General features: G+C 36.3%; 2 protein-coding genes across 3 annotated transcripts in view; one reads left to right on the top strand and one right to left on the bottom strand.

Moving 5' to 3' along the window:
• LOC148947002 (uncharacterized) overlaps positions 1-8,064 on the bottom strand; it is a 66,120-nt gene extending 58,056 nt beyond the window's left edge. Inside the window, exon 1 of one of the 2 annotated variants that reach the window (XM_089096803.1) lies at positions 7,928-8,064. In XM_089096803.1, the coding sequence (XP_088952929.1) occupies positions 7,928-8,048 (121 nt within the window). In that variant the 5' untranslated portion in view covers positions 8,049-8,064. The remainder of the gene's footprint in view (positions 1-7,927) is intronic. The other variant, XM_089096807.1, reaches the window with a different exon arrangement.
• Positions 8,065-15,951: 7,887 nt separating this feature from the next.
• Positions 15,952-22,253, top strand: part of LOC148947001 (uncharacterized) — a gene marked incomplete at its 5' end in the record, with an annotated part of 46,235 nt that continues 39,933 nt past the window's right edge. The window contains one exon of the mRNA XM_089097226.1: positions 15,952-16,186. Coding sequence (XP_088953352.1) covers positions 15,952-16,186 — 235 coding nt within the window. The remainder of the gene's footprint in view (positions 16,187-22,253) is intronic.

Here is a 22,253-nt window from a genome sequence, read left to right as displayed (position 1 = left end):
AAACCCTCAGGGCAAGGGTTGTAATTTATGCCCTGGGGGCACATAAGGTTTTTTATAGAAAGTGTTGTCGTAGAAACTTCAAAAAGGGCTTATTCCACTGGAAATTGAAAGGGCTAGTGGCCTTTTTAATAGTCGAAAGTAATTGAAGAGCAACTAATCCCCCTCTCATGCCTACCATTTCCCAAAATATACGGAATCAACATTTCGAGACAGTTATTTTTTTAACGTAGTTTGAAATTTTGAAAATTAGATATTTGAGGATGAAAACATCCTAGAGCCCTCAGGCAACAATTATAGGCTATTCCCCGTAGGCTAATGAGGTTTTAATAGTAAGCGTTGTGGTAGAAAGTTCAAAGAAGGCTCATTTGATTGGAAATTGAAAGGGCTAGTGCCCTTTTTAATAGTTGAAAGTAATTGGAGGGCAACTAACCCCCCTCTCACGCCCACCATTTGCCCAAACACATCCAATCAAAATTGTCTTTATATTAATTTTGTTCAATATACTTAAGTTCTGGAAATTAGGTCTTTTAGGATGACAACCCTCTCAAAGCCCTCAGGGCAAGGGTTGTAAGTTATACCCTGGGGGCATGGAAGTTTTTTTTTTATATAAAGTGCTGTTGTAGAAACTTCGAAAAGGGTTCATTTGATTGGAAATTGAAAGGGCTAGTGCCCTTTTTAATAGTCAAAAGTGAATGGAGAGCAATTAATCCCCCTCTCACGCACACCTTAACCCCAAACTCATTCAATTAAAATTTTTAGATAGCCATTTTGTTCAACGTAGTTGAAAGTTCTGGAAATTATGATAATGAGGATGACAAACCCCCCACACCCCTCAGGGCAAGGGTTGTAAGTTATGCCCTGGGAGCATATAAGGTTTTTATAGAAAGCATTTTCGTAGACTTCAAAAAGGGCTCATTCAATTGGAAACTGAAAGGGTCAGTGCCCCTTCAACTAGCCCCCCTCTCAAGCTCACAATTTCCCCAAACATATCGAATCAAAGTTTAGAGATAGTCATTTTGTACAACGTAGATGAAAGCTCTGGAAATTATGTCTTTGAGGATGACATTCCCCCCAGAGCCCTCAGGGATAAGGTTGTAAGCTATGCCCCAGGAGCATATAAGGTTTTTCATAGAAAATGTTGTTGTAGAAACTTCAAAAAAGGCGAACTTTGTGAACTTTGTGATAGTGAGCTTGACCAGCCAGGATGGGTATCAGTTTCACTGGTATTTGGGGTGGGATCTGGGGGAATTATTTTTTCGGAGGACTTCTAAGCATTGCCTATTGGAAAAAGCTTTAACCTAAAACAAGAAAGGATATTACAATGATAACAAACCGTCTGCACTCTACTGTGGGGAAAGTTTCAGGATCAAAATAAACACCACAGTATGGCCCTGAGGAGGATTTGAGCACAATTGGTTTGGTACAACTACTGATTGATTGAGATCATAATACACAATAAATTTATTTTAAATTTCTTAAAATGTTGCTGCTGTTAATGTGGTTCTAATATGTGGCTGAAAAAGCATAGTCCTTCTAATTGTTCCCCTAAAGTCACCAGTCTTCTGTATAAGGGACTTGTGCATCCTAATCTTGAAGTTGAAATGTCTCTTGCCTCCCCATATTTTAAAAGACACAACAGAACTTGAAGATGAACAGAGACATGCCACCAAAGTGATATCTGGCACACAGGAGCTTTCCTACCCAGCAAGACTATCACAGCTGAATCCCCCTACATCTGTTTACAGGAGAAACAGAGATGCCATTTTAGCCTATAAGTTAATGAGGGCTAATACTCTTCTATCATTATTCCCTACTGTTGGTCCCAAATCAAGAACTAGAGGTCGTCTAAAATATCTGTTGATGTTTTCAAACAAAGGCTGGATGCTGAGTAGTCCTCCAGAGTGTAAACTCAATTGGGATTCTACTGATCATGCAACAGCACCTAGTCACTCAAGAGCTTTGAATACAACTCAAGTCTTCATTCTGGAGTTCTAAAGGGAGAAATCCTTAGATTGCTTCTAGCTGTAACTTAAGGTAATAAAAAAAATAAAGAGAAGAAGAGATTTTTGAATATTTTACCTATATTCTGCAATATGGATAGAGTATATAGTGGAAAACATCCTATAATCTTCATTATTTTTGTGTGTGTTTTTGGGGGTTGGAGGTTGAATTTTCAAAGTATGGTAAGGTATAGATTAAAGAAAATAATTTGCTTGCTAATCTGAAATAAGGTGTTGTCTATTTTACACTCGCATGGTTCTGACTTAGAATTGGACTTCAAGTCATTTATATTAGAAGAAACCTTAAAGATACTTCATGTGATAGAACCTTTTCATGTATGTGCCAAACCCAGTCCATGGAAAATAATTCCCTATACTTCTCAGTCCTAGTCTGTAAATCTGTGGATTTCAATCATAGGGCATCCCTGTCATTTCTCATAACTTAACATTTCCAAGTTAGCCTATTTTCTTTAACCTTTATCTTTCCCTACTATGATAACACAGCCTCTAACCCCAAAAACATGAAAAGAAAAGTATATAAAATAAATATTATAGGATATTGTACATTATATATTCTAATATTTTTGAATATTCTCAAATTGCTTCTAGAATTTTCTGTGAGAGGGAATCAGGCAAGAGCCATGACATCTACTATGGAGAAATTAAAATTAATGACATTTCAAATATTGGCATTGTAATTTTCAAATACCTAAATGCATCAACTTTGGAATAGTTCAACCATCTTGAACTTTAGCAAACTGTAAGTCAACCTACCCTTATCTGAATTAAAGATTACTTGAAATCAGACTTACTAGTAATAGGATGAATCCTGTGTCTGCTGGCTTCAGTGATGATAGTTAGTCCTCTATGGTTTATCAAAAAGTGCAAAAAACATTTCTTTTAGTTTATAATACATGGTAGGCTAAACCAGCTTGTGCTTTCCAAGATGGCAATAAAACCATCATCAAGAATTTTACCCAAATGTATATATGTATAAATACATACCTAAATAGTATCATTATTGTGTATATGTCCTTTTCTGAAAAAATAACACTATAATGGTAAAATTTTAGTTAAGGACCTTCTTATCATCTTGAAAAGTATTTGAGTTAGGTAAACAAAACTTTTAGAATAAATCTAGGATCTAAAATATATCTTGAACAGGTGTGGTCTAGCTACTATGTTTACTCTCTTCTTATTTCTAAGGCTCAGAAGAGTGCATAGGCAGCACAATAGGTGTATACTGATGTAATTTCAGATAGGGGAGAGAGGGACAAAACCAAACAGATGTGACTCTTTACCTTTGACCTCTTGTCTAAAGTTTTTGAGCTAATCCATTCAAAAAATTCCCACTAGATACCCTTACCTTCATGTGATGCACATTTGTTGCAAGCTTTAGATTTTAGATCAGAGAGACAACTGAGAAAAGAGGTAATGAAGTTTTTATATGCTTTCTGGAAATCCTGACACATGTAGTCTTTGTCAAATATTTTCTAAGTTATTGTAGCTTTTGGACTGTAAGATAGCAGGATCAGACAAGGTATACCCCTGCTATCTGCAGGGCAATTTTCATCAGTAAATATTAGGCTGTTATCTACAAAAAAGATAAATTTTCAAAATGGCATCAACATGGGGCAACTCTGGACACTTTTATGGGAGCAATTCCACACACTTTTCATGGTGTCCTGTTTTGCCTTTTACTGACAGAAGTTTTTCGTAACTTGGAAAATTGAAATATATGTAGTTGGAGGCAGAATATTGGTAAAATTGATAGTGTTCCTGTTGTGTTATAGAGGACCTGAAATGATATATTTTTGCCTATCAAAGTTTGTTTTCAACATTTACACTTAGACAAAAGTTACCCCTTGCCTAACAGCCTAGCCTATTTAATAATAATGATACTAATATAATGCAAAACAAATAGGCCACAGGGCCTCTACAAAAATCTAATTGAAAAAAATTGTAGGCACTTTCACAGTAGTATTTTTCCAGTTCCTGCTTGAACAAGTTTAATGAGTTGGCATTGATGACTTCAAAGGGGAGTTTGTTCCAGTGTTGTGATACTTGGTTCTTGAATGCCTAACGGCTGATGTCCTTTTGGAACCTCTCCTCTTGAAGCTTGAGGTTGTGACCACAAAGCTTCGTGTGGCAAATCTGAGAACATTGGTAGCCTGGATGTTTTTGTAGGCAGCATAGCAAAGCTTGTATACCTCAATGAGGTCTCCTCAGTGCAGTCAATAAGCTAGTGAAGGAAGTTTGAGCTTGCAGAGCCTATCTTCATAGGATAAATTTCTCAAAGTCAGACAGAACTTCATTATTTGTCTTTGAACTTTTTCAAGAGCTCTGATGTCTTTGTTGTAAAAGGGACATGTAGTGCAATGACCATATTCAAGGATTGGCCATACCAAATCTTTGTAGAGAAGGCAAAGGGTCTTATCATTTCCAAAAGTGAAGTTGCGCCTTAAAACTCCTGCGACACGATTTGCTTTCCCAATAATGCTGTTGTAGTGGGCCTGGAAGTTGAGGTTGCTGTCAATGACAACTCCCAAGTCGCACTCCTACTGGCATGATGTGATCGGTAAGTCTCCTAATCTATATTCACAGCGGATAGTAGGTTTCCCTATTGTTAGCTTGTGGCTTTTGTTGATATTGATTTCCATCAGCCAGTTGGACATCCAACTATTGAACTTGTCAAGGTCCTCTTGCAGAGATTGTGCATTGGCAGCTGCTTTGATTACTTTATACAGCTTGGTGTTGTCTGCATACAGTAGAATTTCAGAGTTGATACCTTCTACTAGATCATTGAGATACAGGTTAAATAAGAGAGGGCCAGGGACCAAGCCCTGGGGAACACCGCTGATTACCTCTACTTCAAGTGTGCTCAAAACTCCGTCTACTGATACTGTTTGAGACCTTCCAATAAGAAACTGTTCAATCCAATCAACTGTGGTTCCCAGACCAAGGTTGCGGAGTTTATATAAAAGGCAACAATGAGGTACATTGTCAAAGGCTTTTTTAAGGTCTATGTAAATGACATCAACTTGATAACCCTTATCTGTGTGCATTTTCCTGTTTTCCACCGCCATAAGAAGCTATGACTCAGCAGACCTTCTCTTCAAGAACCCAAATTGCTTGCTAGTGATTATCTTACTTTTGCTCATGTGCTCAAGGATGTGGTCAGATATGATAGATTCCAGTATTTTGCAGGTTAGACCAATTGGGCGGTAATTTAGAGGATCTTGGCAGTTTCCCTTTTTGTGCAATGGTACCACCATTGCCTTTTTCCAGATACTGGGGAGTTCATTTGACTGTAAGGATTTTTGAAAAGTCATCAGTAGGGGCTCTGCAATTAGATCTGCGGTTTCTTTTAACACTCTGGGGTGAAGTCCGTCTGGACCTGGTGATTTGCTTATCCCTGGCTCTTTGAGTTTCTTCAGGACCACCTGTAGGTCTATCTTGACCCTGGGTGTTTGGTCAGAGACTATGGTTTGCAGGGTTGGTAAAGATGACTGAATAGGTTCCTGGGTGAAAACGGTAGTGAAATACATGTTTAGTAAATCTGCTTTTTCTGCAGATCTTTCAACCAGGAGTCCAGTCGTAGGGTTTTTTAAGCTTGGAATGTCTGGCTTTGCAATGCATTTAGAATTTATGTGGTTCCAAAACATTCTGGGGTTTGTCTTCATAGATTCTGCAAGGTTTTGCTCTTGCATGCTAGCTGCTTGCCTGGTTTGTCGCCTCACCTTATTTCGTAGCCTTGGGTAGGCTCTTGCTTTGAGAGGACTTGACTAGTCAGCTACATAATTTTTCCAACAGGCTTGCTTTTTCTTGATGAGGTCCAAAACAGCATGTTGTAGGGTTGGTCTTTTATAATGTTTGGCAACTAGTACGTGTTTCTCCTCAGCCTGAGACATGATGGAGAGTACAGAATTCTGAGTACATTTCCTTACAGCTTTCAGTCAAACTGAACTCTTAAATACAACTATTCTGCATAACAATCTTTGTCTTACAATTAAATTTGTCCAAGATTAAGTCTACCTGTTTCTTAGATATTTTGTTCCAACTTTAAGGTCCTGTGTTCAAAATTGGACAACACTTTCCATGATTACAACATCAAACTTGCCTATGGCCCTAGCTCCTGAAAGCATCAGACCAGATCCAAAAGCAAAACTGAAATTGGGCCCATGCAAAAACTGTAGAAAAGGCAAAACCAGAATTCTGACAGAAACGCAAGAAAAAAGGCACTAGAAGCAGAGACTGCACTAATGCTTGCAAAGAAAAGAAGTCAAAGGATTAATTCAATGCTGACAAGACTAGAGACAGCATTTCAGACATAGATATGCCACTCAACAATGAGTTGGATGATAAGTCTTACATTGATAATAAGTCTTATATTGTGGAAGTATTAATGAGTTTGAGATTGATGAAGAATTATTTTGTAGAAAATTTGTGCTTGTAAGGTTTATGGTGGGAAAGAAGCAAAACTCAGTTGTTTAGTATGTTGGCAAAACTGAAGAAATAAGTGACAGAGCAGAAAAAATAAACTACCTGTGGAAGTCTGGTGGGAATTTAATCTTCCCTGAATGTCAAAATTGTGTAGAAACTGACTTTCAGTAGTGACTGGTTTCACTAGGAGGAACTGAGCAAACAATTAAAGCCCTTGTATTTGCCTGTGATTTGGCTAAATTTCCAATAACATAAATATAATGTTGCATTTATTTTCCAACTGCATTCCAATAACATAAATGTAATGTCACCCCCTGGTTGGGGCAACTTTGGACATTGGAAGAGTTCACACATTTTTGGGTCTCTCTAAGAAACAACTTGATGGATGTCATTGAAAAAATCACCAATAAAAGTTAAAAATAGAGTTACATATTCATGTAAAACGGAAATCTGTATCTTTAGAAATTTGCCTTGAAGGGGTTAAAATCCTCAAAATGTACAGTTTTACCCCTTTCTCCCCTACAAATTGTTTTACCTTTTTTCTTCAGTTTTCAATCTCTTTTTCATTGACCTTAGTGGTTGAAAATTCAAAAACCAAGAGTCAATATATACAAAATCATATTATTGAGTTAGGACTAAAGTGAATACACCATTTGATGCCTTTTTTTTATGCTGATTATGAATATAATAAGCATTTCTATCGGAAATGAATTTCAGCCCCCCTATATATGCCAATTCAGGGTTAGGTTATGCATAGCCTATATAGGGGAGGGGGCTGAAATTCATTTCCGATAGAAATACTTATTATATTTGTAATCAGCATAAAAAAAGGCATCAAATGGTGTATTCACTTTAGTCCTAACTCAATAATATGATTTCATATATATTGACCAAACCAAGACCCAGTTTTTTATCTCAGTAGAATATTGAGCCCAATTAAGAGTTTTCTTTCTTACATGTGAGAAATATATTCATAGATTTTTAATGCCTTGTAGCCTAAATTTGAATTGAGCAAGGTGTCAGGCTTAAAACACTTTTCTTGAGCCTTCTTTAAACTGATAATCTATTTTGTAGAATTTCACTTTTATAACATAAAGATTAGCCTATAAAAGGTTATCAAAGGTTTATGCTCTTTGGAGAGAGAAGGAGGGGGGGGGTAGGTGCTACAAAACCCCTTTCTAAAAGATCAGTGATGCAATGAACTCATGTTTGAGAGTTTTATCCATGTAGCTCAATTAGTTTCTAAGATAGCCAAGCCTATAAAAAAAGAGCCCATAAACTAGAATTTCACAATTTTGGTCATTCAATTTGTGTGGCCCTGTATCCCTACCAACATTAACTAATATACACTGGCTTTGTTCATATCGCTAGCAAGTGCGATTTAAGGTAATGGCCTTTGAAAATCTCTGGCTTTCCCCAGACTGAGCTTGCAAAGAATTTTTCTTTAGTCCATACTGAAAGAAAACTTCAGAGAGAAACGATACTTGCTTTTAAATTTAGGTAGCTAAAATAGCTTATTGAAGTATGCTTTATTAAAGAACTTTTCAGCAAGGGGTCTGATATTCCCCACAAAATGGCAGCAAGTAGCAAGTAATTCAGTCCCATTCAATGTTTTTGAATTTATTGCGTACATATTAGGGTTGCCGAAAATTTTAGGGACAAAAGTGTCCAAACCAGTCAAAAAAGGACAATTTTGGTGTCCCTCTAGAAAATTAGCCAATATACAGGGTTGCCACTATTAATTTTCAAACCTGTGAAAAAAGTGCCAAAAACCTGTGAAATTTGTCCTTCTTTGTTCTGCTACCTAGCGGTCTGTTACCTGCATGAGTTCTGCAGGTATTTCCAGCTTTGACATTAACGCTACCAATAAATTAAGTTTAGTGCTAGTTCAAATTGAAGAGATGGCAGAAAAAATCGTAATGAGAATGGCAACAGAGCGAAATTTTATATCGATTATCGATACCACTACCTATTTTAGTCGAAAAGTAAAGAACCAATCATAGAGATTCATTTTCACTCCGGCATTTTCATAAGTTGTGCGAAAAAGATGCGAGTCGTCAATCTTCAGTACTTATTAAGGATCTTTGCGTGCGACAAGGTCCGAACGGCAGTAGCAATGAAATGTCTATTTTGACTTACATGGTTTTAAAGTTAAACAAAAGACGTCGATCTCCTTAACCACTCAGTCAACTGGTTGGCCAAGTGATTAAAATCGTTTAACAACTCCTCTATCTTGCCGTTTTCTGAACATTTAAAAGTAGCCCTGAGCAAAAATGACGTTTTCGAGTACTATAAAAGTGAGAAGACAAGGCCGATTGAAATAAAATCGCTTGAGTTACACTCGATAGAAACTAGTGACTAGCGTTTGACAAAAAAAAAAACACAGCTGAAAGTATAGAATATAAAACAGAAACATTTGCTAGCGGCTATAAATAAAATTGAGCCGCAACACAGCTTTTCTGCGAAACTCCTTTCTTTCTATTAATGGCAGCAGTGTAATAATAGCCATATGCACACGGCTACACGCCACAGGGATTTACGCAGAACGTGCCAGCAGGGAATGGCCATTCACTTCTTCTTTCCAGCCTTCTCAGCGGCCTTGGTGACTTTGCCACCAGCAGTAGGTGGGTCCTTGAAGTTGACCGACTTGATGACAAACGTCAACCGTAAGATAGAAGAAAAAGATGGATTCGATAGTTCTAGCATACCACATTGGTTAAGACTTTAGGTCCTATTCCTATTCGGTTGATAAATGGTGTTCGCGCAGGGTGCAAAAAGATCCAAGTAAAATCCCCAAGCTGTTACCAAAGCTTAAAAGTAAAGTACAAATTAAAAGCAGTCTTATTTATAAAAAAAAGAAGAAAATAATGACATTTGGTTTTGATTTGGAGAAATGTCCAAAAAGTGTCCCTTTTTTCAAAAAGCTGCCTTTTTTGACTCAATAGTGTCCCAGTGTCCCTCAGAGTGAAAAAGTGTCCAAAAACCACTAAAAGTGTCCATTTGGTATCCCAGGTGCTTTTATTTAGCTGAATGCTAATCGTCAGTTCAGCTGATGGTTCGTTTACACATTGCGGAAATTCATGCGGAAATCCGTCCGCTTCCGTTCAAACTACTAAAATAACCCTGCGTTTTAAGGCAAAGATTTCAAATTATTGCAACAGCATGACCTATGTTCTTACCCTCTTCTGAAAGCTGTTGAGCAATAAAGACCCAAATGACACCGTTTTTCTTAGTTTTCTTATAGCCTGGGTGTACAGGATCATAGAAGCTGGGGTAGCCTTGAACCAAAGTTATAAGATCGTGTAGTTTTTCATAATCCATGCTCATGATTTTATTAATTTAAAAATCTTGCCAAGATTCCATCCTGATTTGACCAAAACGTTGCGGAAAGCTAGAGGTTTTTCTAGCACGAAAACGGACGGAATTTCCGCACAGATTGCTAAATCCGCATGAATTTCCGCAATGTGTAAGCGAACCATTAGCAATCCGTGCGGAAATTTCGTCCGTTTTTGTGCTAGAAAAAATTTCTAGCTTTCCGCAACGTTTTGGTCAAATCAGAACGAAATCTTGGCAAGATTTTAAAATGAATACAACCATGAATATATATTATCAAAAACTACGCGATCTTATAACTTTGGTTCAAGGATACACCCAGCTTCTATGATCCTGCACACCCAGGCTATAAGAAAACTAAACAAAACGATGTCATTTGGGTCTATTGTTCAACAGCTTTCAGAAGAGGGTAAGAACATAGGTCATGTTGTTGCAATAATTTGAAATCTTTGCCTTAAAACGCAGCGTTATTTTAGCCATAGTTCGAACAGAAACGGACGGATTTCCGCAATGTGTAAACGAACCATGAATGCTAGTGGCGATTTTCGGCCGCTACAGCCGTCGGTGCTTACCACAGACAAGAAGTATTGTCATGCTACACACTTATTGTCATATTATACACTTCTTGTCTTCGGTGCCTACAGACCACAAACAAATATAAATAATCGTCACTTCGTGTGTACTTGGATTTCACGTTCAAAAGATTTTTGATTTTACACTTCTCAAATCTAAACCTTGAGGGCAAACCCTAGTTCTGCCGATTAAAATCATCTTTGGAAAAAACTGATGTGAAACGGTAAGCAAGGAAAGTTACATCTTAACAAATAGTTGAAGTATGTTTTTAAGGATTCCTTCAATATTGTCATCAGACGATTTTTCTGGGGATATCACATGAATACTATCAGCTCAGCAACAACTTCTTTGGAGATTTATAGTATGTGTTGTGTGTTTTTATAATACTCTTTTACTCTTTAATGTTAACTATGAGGAGCAAAAGCATATTTTAGGCTTGTTATAAAGCTTCTACACAGTATTTTATGATTCAAAATGGTTTATGGTTTGAAACAAGAGGTTATCACTCCTCCGATAAATATTGCATGATAAATTTTTGATATAACAAGTGAAAATTATATGTTTCAAGTTTTTTATTTGAAATAGATACACTGAGAAGCAGAACAAAATGGGACTAAAAATTTTGTGTTTATGTTGTTTTTATCCCCTCGATTAATTTTGACTTGCTCTCTTGGCTATACAAGAGTCATCGCTGTCATTACTTCCAAGCCTACCAAATTACTATGATACTACACAACATTTTGAAAGCAAAATTTCACAAAGCGAAAATTATTTCTTACTTCCTATCGTTAATAAATGATGCTTTGATTGCTGGCAATTTCAGGCTGACTTTTGTTCATTAAATATAAAAAAATTACGTCATTTTTATGTTTGATTTTCAAAAAAAAAACAACAATTAGTTCATGCACTTAAAGTTAAAAACCTTGAACCATTTTAAGCTAAAAAAACAACAACAATTTTTTGAATGCATGTAAAGAGGAGTACTTAAACTTCAATTGAACAGAAATTATCAATGAAACTAATCAAAACCTTTGTAGCCTTCTATTAATGCTCAAATTATGTTAGTCCTTGATAGAAAGATTTTATCAGTGCAAGCCAACTTACCTTAAACTGTAGGTCTTGTAGAGGTGCACAGGACGTCAGCAAATAGCCTATCTCACTCTGGGATGAGACTCATCCTCTGGACTCTTCTGTTACGTTCATACTGTCTATTTAGCGTGTTCTTTAGTCTATTTGGTAGTGGATGCCATCTAAAGGAACATTTCTAGAATCCTATGATATAGTTTTTATAGGATATGTTCAAGGAAGCAACGTCCCCATTGTTTTGCTACAGAGGCAATGTCTGTTGGCCTCTGTTGGTCCGAATCTTGTCATTAGTAACATAACATCTTCAGTTTATATTTAGGAGCTGGCTCAGACAATTATTCTCAAAGGTTATAAGGCGTTTTTCCCGTTTAAAACTGAAATGTAGGTATTAAATGGAGGAACTCAACACAGGCGTAACATTGCTCCGGAAAATCTTGAGTTACAAATTCTTTTAGTATACCGTATATTTATAGATAGTTAGAAGTCTTTAAAGTGCCACGGTGGCTTTTGCTATACTTGTGTACTGCTGTTTTTCAGAGTCATTAGAAGAAACTACTGAAATTTCTAAGTACTTGTGGTTTTTTACCTGTTCAATGTCTTTTCCTGCTTGAGCTGTTGATTGACATTACTTCAATTTCCAGACAGTTAATTTTTAATCTTAACTACTTACCATTTTCCATGAGTCTATTCTGCTTTACTGCTTCTATGAGCCTGACATGATCGGTGAAGCCAAACATCCCAGAGAAGATCTCCTGTAATTAAGATACCATGTCCACTTATGTATCAAAAATATGGATATAGAGCTGCAAGAATCTCTACAGATTCTGACGATTTTAAGAATCTGATGATTTCTGTATATCTATTATCTCGCATAGATTAAGGAGAATACCGGCACAAAGTTGGTTTGGACGGATCTACACTGGCTGTCTCAAAATTTGTAGCGGACCAGTTTGGGTAAAAAGAGCGTGGGGGGGGGGCTAGTTTAACTCTCTTGATTCTTAAAAAGCGAACTAAAACTTTCAATTTCCAATCCAATGAGCCCTCTATGAAGATTATACAGGCATCCCTTCCATAAGAACCATACATTTCCTTAGGGCATAACTTAGAACGCCTTCCCGTGCCCTGGAGGGTTCAATTGACACCGGATTTTTTCTTCTCCGACCTTCGAACTATTTTTAACAAAATTTTTATCTCAAAATTTCCATCAGATGGGTTTTCAAAAAGAAGGCGGGGGGGGGGCTAGCTACTATCGGATCTCTTTTGACTATTAAAAAGTGAGCTCGAACTTTTAATATCCAATCAAATGAATCCTCTCATAAGTTTATACGAGCATCCCTTTCATACGAACAATATATGCCCCATGGCATAACTTACAACCCCTGCCCCCGGGTCCTGGAGGGTTGTGACGACACCTGAGTTTTTGTTATCTGACTTTTGAGTAATTTTCAACTTCATGGCTATCTCAAAATTTTTATTGGATGCATTTGGGGAAAAACGGGCGTGGAGGGAGGAGGCTAGTTGCCCTCCAATCTCTTTTGACTCTAAAAACTGAACTAGAACTTTCAATTTCCAATCAAATGTGCTTTCTCTGAATTTTTTACGAGTATCCCTTCAATAAAAACCATATATTCCCACATGATATAACTTACAACAACTGCCCTCGGGCCTTGGGGGGGCTGTGTTGACCCCTGAGTTTTCTTTATATGGTCTTTGAACTATTTAAAAAAAACTATCTCAAAGTTCATATCGGATGGGTTGGAGGGAAAAAGGGCGTGGAGGGGAGGGGGCTGGGTGCCCTCCAATCTGTGAATTTTGAATGTGAGCTTTGATTTGGCTTAGTCTCTTGAGATCATTCATTCGGAAAATAGTCTAACAATATGACTGACTATAAGTCACCTGTGATGAAAGATCACTCTTCGAAATCTCCCAGAGAGCTTTATAAGCTATAGAGAGGGTTTCTATATTAGCCTAGTGATATCTGTTATCGACCAAGGGCTTTCTTTTGTCTGCCTCCCTTTGTTTTCTTCCGTCCTAGGAAAAATTTTCGATGCTAGATCTCTGGGAACTACGATTTGAGCATTGCCAGTTTTCAGTTTACAATGATATAATCATTAAGGCTGGCCATCTTGTCATCATGCACGAAACATATTAACTTGTTGGAAATTTTATGTCCAATTTTATGGGGAAATTTATTTACATTGGTCGCAATTAAATTGGTTTACTTACAAAGTTGTAGCAGTCTATAACCATTACTATTTTATTGGAGCCGCATGGCCTTTACTATAGGCAACGCTATATCGTTGCCTCTGATTACTCGCTGCAAAAATACAAAGAATTCGCGGTAATGCATGGGGTAAAAATTTCAAGAGAACGTGAGATAACTTCTTCTGGATCCCGTAAGATAGAACAGTCATGGCCGGATTAAATGTCTATACCAAAAAAATTATGAAAATGGGAGGTGTAGCAGAGGGTAGATATTTGTCTGGGGAAATAGTTAATGACTAGTAATGGGAAAGGTCACACCCCAGGGACAATTATTGGGTAAGAATATGCCTTGGTGAAATAGTCAAATCTGGCCAAACAGTTCTGGGCTTAGAGAACTGACTATAACATTAGGGTAATCCCCAAGTGAATCTTTTCTTCCATCAATTAGGGTAACTGCCTCAAAAAAATTATAGGACAGACTTAAAACCCCTTTCGAGGCTTTTCCACCCCAACCACATTTTCAATGTAACCCAACTTTTCCAAAACCTGTTTTAGATCTTTCGATCCGACCTCCTGATTATCTCTATTTTTTATCAAGAGGATGGAAGCAATTTTATCCACGATCTCTATTTCACACCTTGTTAATTCATATTCTAATGCTAATTCTACTTTCCTCATATTCTTCTTATTCTTATAAGATGTATCATCCAAATACTTCTTGTGCAAACCCCTCCACTTCTCTACTAGACTTTAAACAATTGCACTGATATTCCCAGCCAAACATGTCCCCAAGACACCAGCTACTACCCTTCACAAACTATTATCCTAATATTTTTCTATCTGTCTTCTACATTTCCTAATTGTGGACTTTATAGCTGAAGTTTCAGTTATTCCTAAAAGTTTTCTCTCAAATTATCCTCCTGGATTCAAACGATTTCGCAACTTCCCGAAAGGTAGTTACCATTGCTCAGTTTCAGTTTAAATACTACTAGATCGTATTTTTTTACTTTTAATGCTAATAGCGGAATTTTACATATCTTAGTATCTTGTATCGATCTTGCCAGTTTTCAGTTTACAATAATATAATCATTAAGGCTGGCCATCTTGTCATCATGCACGAAGCATATTAACTTGTGGGAAATTTTATCTCCAATTTTATGGGGAAATTTATGTACATTGGTTGCAATAACATTGGTTTACTTACAAAGTTGTAGCAGTCTATAGCCATTACTATTTTATTTCCCTTCAACAAATATATATATATATATATATATATATATATATATATATATATATATATATATATATATATATATATATATATATATATATATATATATATATATATATATATATATATATATATATATATATATATATATATATATATATATATATATATATATATATATATATATATATATATATATATATATATATATATATATATATATATATATATATATATAGGCTAGGATACCACCTATCCCTATTTCTACCGACCTGAGCCTTCAAATCCCCAAATATAAATACCATATTTCTACCTGGGTTCATGTCTATTCGTTCATGTAGCTGTAAGTAAAAGCCATCTATCATTACTATCTATGTCAATCACTTATCCTCGTCACTTATGTTTGTTTATGCATCTGCATGTCAAGGCAATGGTCCAGCCTACTCTCCATTAACTAAAAGCACCGACATAAAGAAAACTTAGGGAAAATTTCTCAACGAACAATCAAACGCATTAAAGACTACCACTTCTTCTCGAACCACATTATCCTAACTTAGTACTCCCTATGAATCAAACCATGGAAAATATCTCCTGTATTCATTCAAGCGTGGTGTTTAAAAAGACTAGATGCGGAAGGAGTGGGGTTTACACTGGGTTGACCTGGAGATCTTAACAAAGTTTTGAAGCAGCCATATGTAGGTGTATCGCAAGGAAGCATCCTTCTACATCCTTCTACGCCTGCATAATGGAATTTAATGTGATTTTAGGGTTATTCTACTGTATACAATTTAAGGGAATGTAATTTTATCCTTTTTTTTGAACAAAATTTAGAAAACCTTATTTCTCCAATTGGCTTTGGCTGTTTATCTCCTAATCCTAGGTTCCAACCTTAGAGGCATAGAAAGCACAGAGTGCAGATTCTGTAAAATGTTCGGTTAACCTAGAGTCTCACAGTCTCAGTAAATTTTTGGCAGAGACAGGAAAAAAAAGTAGATGGCTAATTTTTCGTTGTCGTTTTAGCTGTTTATTCTATTCTAAACTTAGTAAAACGTTATTTTCGTATGACAACAATACGTAAATAAATTTGAGATTGCAACTGATGCTATGGTTCAAAACATTGTAAACATTCTGAAAAAGAATGAACTGAAGCTTAAAGGCACTTGTAATAGTAGTCTTCAAAAACGAATTATTCGATGCATTCTATCTTCGGAAATACGCGAATTTACTGTTTCACAGCAAATCAAGCTTCAAGACACCTCATCCTTTTTTCAGTTTCACAGTTGGAACAGAATAATTAAACAAGAAGATGGTTTAGGTAATGTTATTCTTCTGAATTCAATCTTGTTTAGGTAATTCTAAGATTCCAGACCTTTTACTGGCATGCTCCAACCACTACATATTTACTCTTAGCTAGCCTAGCCTACTTCTGAAAGAAACATGCTAAATAAATTAAAATATTCTATCACCATTAGGTTAGGTTCTTTATTTTGTACTCTTTTCAAATGTCATAGTTGTTTTTCTGACACTGCACTCAACCCTTCTGATAGTGTTGGGTTTATCCAAAGGCATTGTTTATCAGGTATACCCGGGGCATTTTCCCCCAATAGGCCTAGGCCTAATTTAATTAAAAAGTTATGTTAAATATTTACCAAATCATATTATTGAGTTACAAATAAAGTGAATATACCACTTGATGCTTTTTTTATGCTCTTTACAAATATAATAATCATTTTTGTCAGAAATGAATTTTAGCCCCCACCCCTATATAGGGCCTATACCAATTCAGGGTATATATTTGCACATTAGGGGGGTGGGGTAATTTTATTTCTGATGTAAATGAGAGGTAAGTTTAAACTTCCCCCCCCCCCTAATGTGCTAATAGCCTATATACCCTGAATTGGTATATATAGGGAAGGGGGCTAAAATTCATTTCCAACAAAAATTATTATTATATGTGTAAAGAGCATAAAAAAAGGCATCAAGTGGTAGGCTATATTCACTTTAGTCATAACTCAATAATATGATTTGGTAAATATTTACCAATATTATTATGTAGCCCATGTCCCTTCACTATTTGGATATGGGGTGAATTTGCAGGTGACACTGTAATGTAGCTAGTATGCAAGTGGAAACATCATTTGATGCCTTTTTTATGCTCTTTGATAATTCAATAATGGCTTCTGTTGCAAGTTGCATCTTGAGCCCTTAAAGGGCCCCAAAGGTATTTCATTTTTGTAACCACACAAAGAAGTTATCAACAGTAGGCCTAGGCTACCTAAGTTATTGAAAAGTTGTTAAAAACACATCACTAGTTTATAAATAAGTTGTTCAACAGTAATATATTTCAAAAATACTTATTTAATAGAATTTAAACCTCAATTATTGGGCAACTCAATATAAACTGTTTTCCTAATGATTCAAGCTTTTCAAATGCTGTCAACAAAAATAGCACTGAATTTTGCAATCTGAAACTTTGCTGTTGAAAATTCAGGGTATATATTTGCACATTAAGGGGTGGGTAAACTTCATGGTAACTTTGCAGTGGACCATATAGTTTAGCTAGGATGAAAGTGAAAACATCATTTGATACTCTTTCATAATACATCATGATACTCTTTCTTTCATTTTGCAAACCTTTCGAAATCTTGTGATGATCCTGAACAACTTTCGCATGTTGATATAATTTTAAACAGTTCTTTTAATTCGCATGATTTTTCTATTTCGTTTGATTCTTTGTTGGGTGCATGCCGTAATTTAAAGCCACAATCCTCTAAAGACCATGATGGGATTTTTTCAAATCATGTGAAATTTGCTCCAACTTCTTTTCTTCTTCTTCTTTTGACTTTTTTTAATCTTATTCTCAAGTTTGGTAATGTTCCCCAGTCTTTTAGGATTGGGGTGGTAACTCCTATTCCAAAATCTGGTAAAAGAGATCTCCGTTCTTGTGATTCGTATAGTCCGATAACGAAGGGTTCTATGATTGGTAAACTTTTTGAATTATGTATAAAGGATCTTTTTGATTATTTGGATGTTGGTCTTAATCAAGTAGGGTTCAAAAAAGGAATGGGTTGCGACCATGCGCATGCAACATTTGATACTATAATTAAGGAGTCAAGATCTACTGGCTCCCCACTTTATACACTTTTAATTGATATAAAAGGAGCTTTTGACAATATTTCGCATGCTTCCGCTCTTTCAGCTCTTATTTCTGGTGGGATTCCCCTTTCTGTGGTTAGAGTTCTTAGATCTTGGTATTCGGGGCTTAGGATAAAAAATTTTGCACATACTTCTGATTCTCTTTCTAATCCAATTTCCGTGGGTCGGGGCGTGAGACAGGGTGGGGTTTTATCTCCTTATATTTTTAACGCATGTCTGGCGGAGTGTCTTCGTTCTTTATCTACAACCCTTATTTCTTGGGGACGGGATGTGTCTTTTCTTGCATATGCGGATGATATTATCCTATTGAGCCGTTCTAAAGCTAGTCTAATTAAGAATTTTAATTCCCTTTCTAGTCTGCTTAATGTTCGTGGCCTTTCTATTAGTATTAAAAAATGTCAATATTTTCCCGTTAATGTTAATGACCGAGCTGAATTAATTTGCGATAGAAATATATCATTTCCGGTTTCTGATGCTGTTGTTTATCTTGGGTTACCTTATTCTGCTTCAGCTCGTGAATCTAAGTCGATGCTAATTTTACATATTCAAGAAAAAATTAGAAAGGCGTTTGGTTCGATAATACGGCTGCGTGGTGTTTATCGTCGTGAAATTCTAGGTTCTCTTTTTAATGCAGTTGCCCTCCCGCATGTTCTTTATCCTTCCCTTCTTCTTCGAGATTTTAAAATTTGTGATTTTTCAGCAATTCGCGTTTGTTATTTTAAATATTGTAAGTTTTTACTTGGTTTTCCACTTTCCTTTAGTAATACTGAATTAGTTTCAAAATTTAAAATTAAAGAGCCGTTGGAAATAGCCAAGGTAAATATAAATAATTTTTACCGTAAATCTGAAAATATACTCTATGTTCATAATCTTTTTCCTTTTTTTTTCTATAGTTTAAATAGTGCATGATTTCATTATTACTATTTGTTGCATTTGATTAAGTTTTCTTTTGGGCAATTTGTAAATTGTTGCTATGTTTGATGGTGTGTTATTTGGATTTTTGAAGATTTATTTAATTATCTTTTATACTCCTCGTTTTTGAGGGAAAATAAATAAATAAATAATAAATAATTCTTATAAAATACCTTTGGGGCCTCTTTAAGAGCTCAAGATGCAATTTAGAACAGAAGTGATTATTGAATTATGAGAGAGCATAACAAATGCTTCAAATGATGTATTCACTTTCAAACTAGCTAAATTATAGTGTCACCTGGAAATTTACCGGATACAGACTTCTCTTGCCCCCCCCCCCCAAACAAAATGCTGGAAATTTGCCTCTGAGGCAGTGGCAGATCTGGGGGGGGAGCCAGGGGGCATGCACCCCCTTAATATGGTCTAAATTAGTGTAATTTACCTAATTGATGCAAGTTTGCATTAATTAAACTTGCTCCTTAGACGAGTTTGTCCCACAGTAGCATCTGAACACAAATGTTGGCAGATGCTGGTGCTCTAGTCTCTTGTTGTAAGGGAGGTCATCTAGACCAGCTATGCACTATGTGGCACACTTTAGAACTCCCTCAATTAGACTAGTATCATTCTTATAGGAAGGGGAGATAAGACAAAGACCAGAATCTAATACAGGCCTGACTATAGTCTTATAAAGACTTAGTGGCAGCAGGTAGTTATAATGTGCTTAAGGAGACCAAGGCCTGAATTTGCTCTTGGACTGCTTGTTGCCAGTGGTCATAGAACTTTAGTTGTTCATATTTTAGTACTCCTAGATCTCTTTCTTCAAGACAAGTCTTAAGCACTGAGTTTGGCATTGAATTGGGATCATATTTGTTGTACTGGCAATGGCAGTTGTTGTTACTAAAGTGAAGGACACTACACTTTAATATATTGAACTCAAGTAGCCAATTTTGTGCCCATGTTTAAATTTTAAGAAGACCAGACTGCAGGCTTTTTTTCCAGCATAAAGCATGATGTTGTTTTTTATTTCATTCACCATATTGTTGATAGATATATGAGGAATATAGTAGTGCTCAAAACAGGTCTCAGGGGAATCCACTTACAACATCACATGCTGTAGAGAAAACCATCTCATCATTGGCTGAGAAGAGTCAAACCTGCTGAGTCCAACCTGTCAGAAAGTCCATGATCTAATCAACTACATCCATGTGGGTACCTCCTGCCATAAGTCTTAATCTGAGGCAGTTGTGAGGCACCTTGTTGAAGGCCTTAGCCTGATCCAATAGAATCAGGTCCACAGGGATTCCTTTGTCCAAGTGATCTATTACAATGTCATATGTCACAAGGAGATTTGTCTCAACCAATTTCCCTGGCTAAAAGCTGTGCAGGGGGTAGAATATTTTTGGTGAGGAGATGTTCAGCCTTTGCAATCTGCTTAAGTGTTTTAGCCATTGCTGAAGTAAAACTAATAGGTCTGTAGTTTTCTGCTTTGACACAATCACCTTTCTTGAATATTGTGATGACAAGGGTCAGCTTCCAGTTCATGGGTACCTTTCTTGAGTCAAGCTACAGTTTGAAGATATTACACAGTGGTAGTGCGATTGCGTTGGCAAGCTCCTTGAGTAGTCTTGGGTGCATTTTATCAGGACCAGTAGACTTCTTGATGTCTAGCTCTTCAAGTCATTCTTGGACAACAAGAGGTGAGAGTTGAATAAGTGGCATTAGCTTAGGGATGTCATAGGATGGGCTACAAGGGAGAGGAGCACCTGGTTCACTGGTAAAAAACAATGCAAATTGCTTGTTGAGAAGTTCAGCATTATCTTTCAAGCTAGTTAGCTCCATGCCATCATATATATAGAGTTGTTTTACTGACTGTCTGCTGTGATCTTCACTGGATACATACTCCTAGAATTTTTTTTTTTTTACTGTCATCAGCTAGCTTGGACTCAAAACTTGCATGAAGGTACTTAGTTAAGTTTCTTAGTTTATTTTGAGCTTTTGCAATTTTCTTTTATAATATTTGCTTTTTCCCTCATTTATTGAACTTTCTCCAGACAGAAGAGGGCTGGTCAAGGAAACTGCCTTGCAGATCTCCACTTATCACAGGCATAGGTGATGACAAAGCATCAACCTCTTGGGTTTACTTGTAAGGTAATCTTTATCCATGATTTAGTTTTCTGGCTAATACAGTTGAGATAAAATTTCTTGAGTCATAAGTGGGATGGAACTTTTCCCAAACACTTTTGAAGAATAAAGATAAATACAATCTAACAAGCACCATTATCTACCATTGATTAAACCTGACCAATCATTTTCAGGACTGCATGTTGTACAAATGCTGTTTACAGAACCTATACTGAGCTGTGTGCCCTAAATTATTTACTTCAAAGTATACCTAGATTCTGCTTGCCATAACTTTTTCCATTTCATAAGAAATAGGGTAATAACCTAGGCTATAGGGGATAATCATGAATACTTAGACAGTGCATATTCTTAGAGAAATATTTTGATTAAAATGTGTTTTTCCTAAGTATGGGGAACAGGTTCCTAGTCTTGGACATAAAGTAGATAGATTTATATAGTTGATATTTAGACTCAAGAAAAATTTCTCCTATAGTCCAGCCTATTTCAACATTGCTATTCTTCTACAAAGCAATCCCTGAGTTCTCATCACAAACAATGCAGTGCAATGACAGTTATACAAGCATCTGATTGCTGCATCTACTCTCAAAAGCTTTTCTGGAAATGAGCAAACATAACGCTGAGGAACAAATTTTTCTCTAGTACAGTGATAAGCCTGTGAAACTCCCTTTGTGCAATAATGGTGACTTTTCAAACAGTTTGTGGTAACAAACTGTAAGTAAGGAGCGACCTGGCTCAATGGTAACCAAAACTCTAAAAAACCGGAATTTTGGTACCAATAGATACATCAAAAGAATCAGATTTTAATTCTGATTTCAAATATATAAGTTTCATCAAGTTTGATATTACCCATCAGAAGTTACGCGCCTGAGAAAATTGGGCTGATTTTCAAAAAAAGGGGGAAAGACCCCCTAAAATCTATAGAACCTTAATGAAATTCACACCATCATATTCAGCGTATCAGAAAACCCTACTGTAGAGGTTTCAAGCTCCTATCTACAAAAATGTGGAATTTTGCATTTTTTGCCAGAAGAAAGATCACGGGTGCGTGTTAATTTGTTTTTTTTTCCCAGGGGTAATTGTATTGACCCAGTGGTCCTAGAATATCGTAAGAGGGCTCATTGGAACGGAAATTAAAAGTTCTAGTGCCCTTTTAAGTGACCAAAAAAATAGAG

The sequence above is a fragment of the Artemia sp. Qi Xiang Cuo genome, chromosome 11 (genome assembly GCF_049724085.1).
Source record: "Artemia sp. Qi Xiang Cuo chromosome 11, ASM4972408v1, whole genome shotgun sequence".
Lineage (NCBI taxonomy): Eukaryota > Metazoa > Arthropoda > Branchiopoda > Anostraca > Artemiidae > Artemia > Artemia sp. Qi Xiang Cuo.
This window is presented reverse-complemented; position numbering and strand designations above follow the sequence as displayed.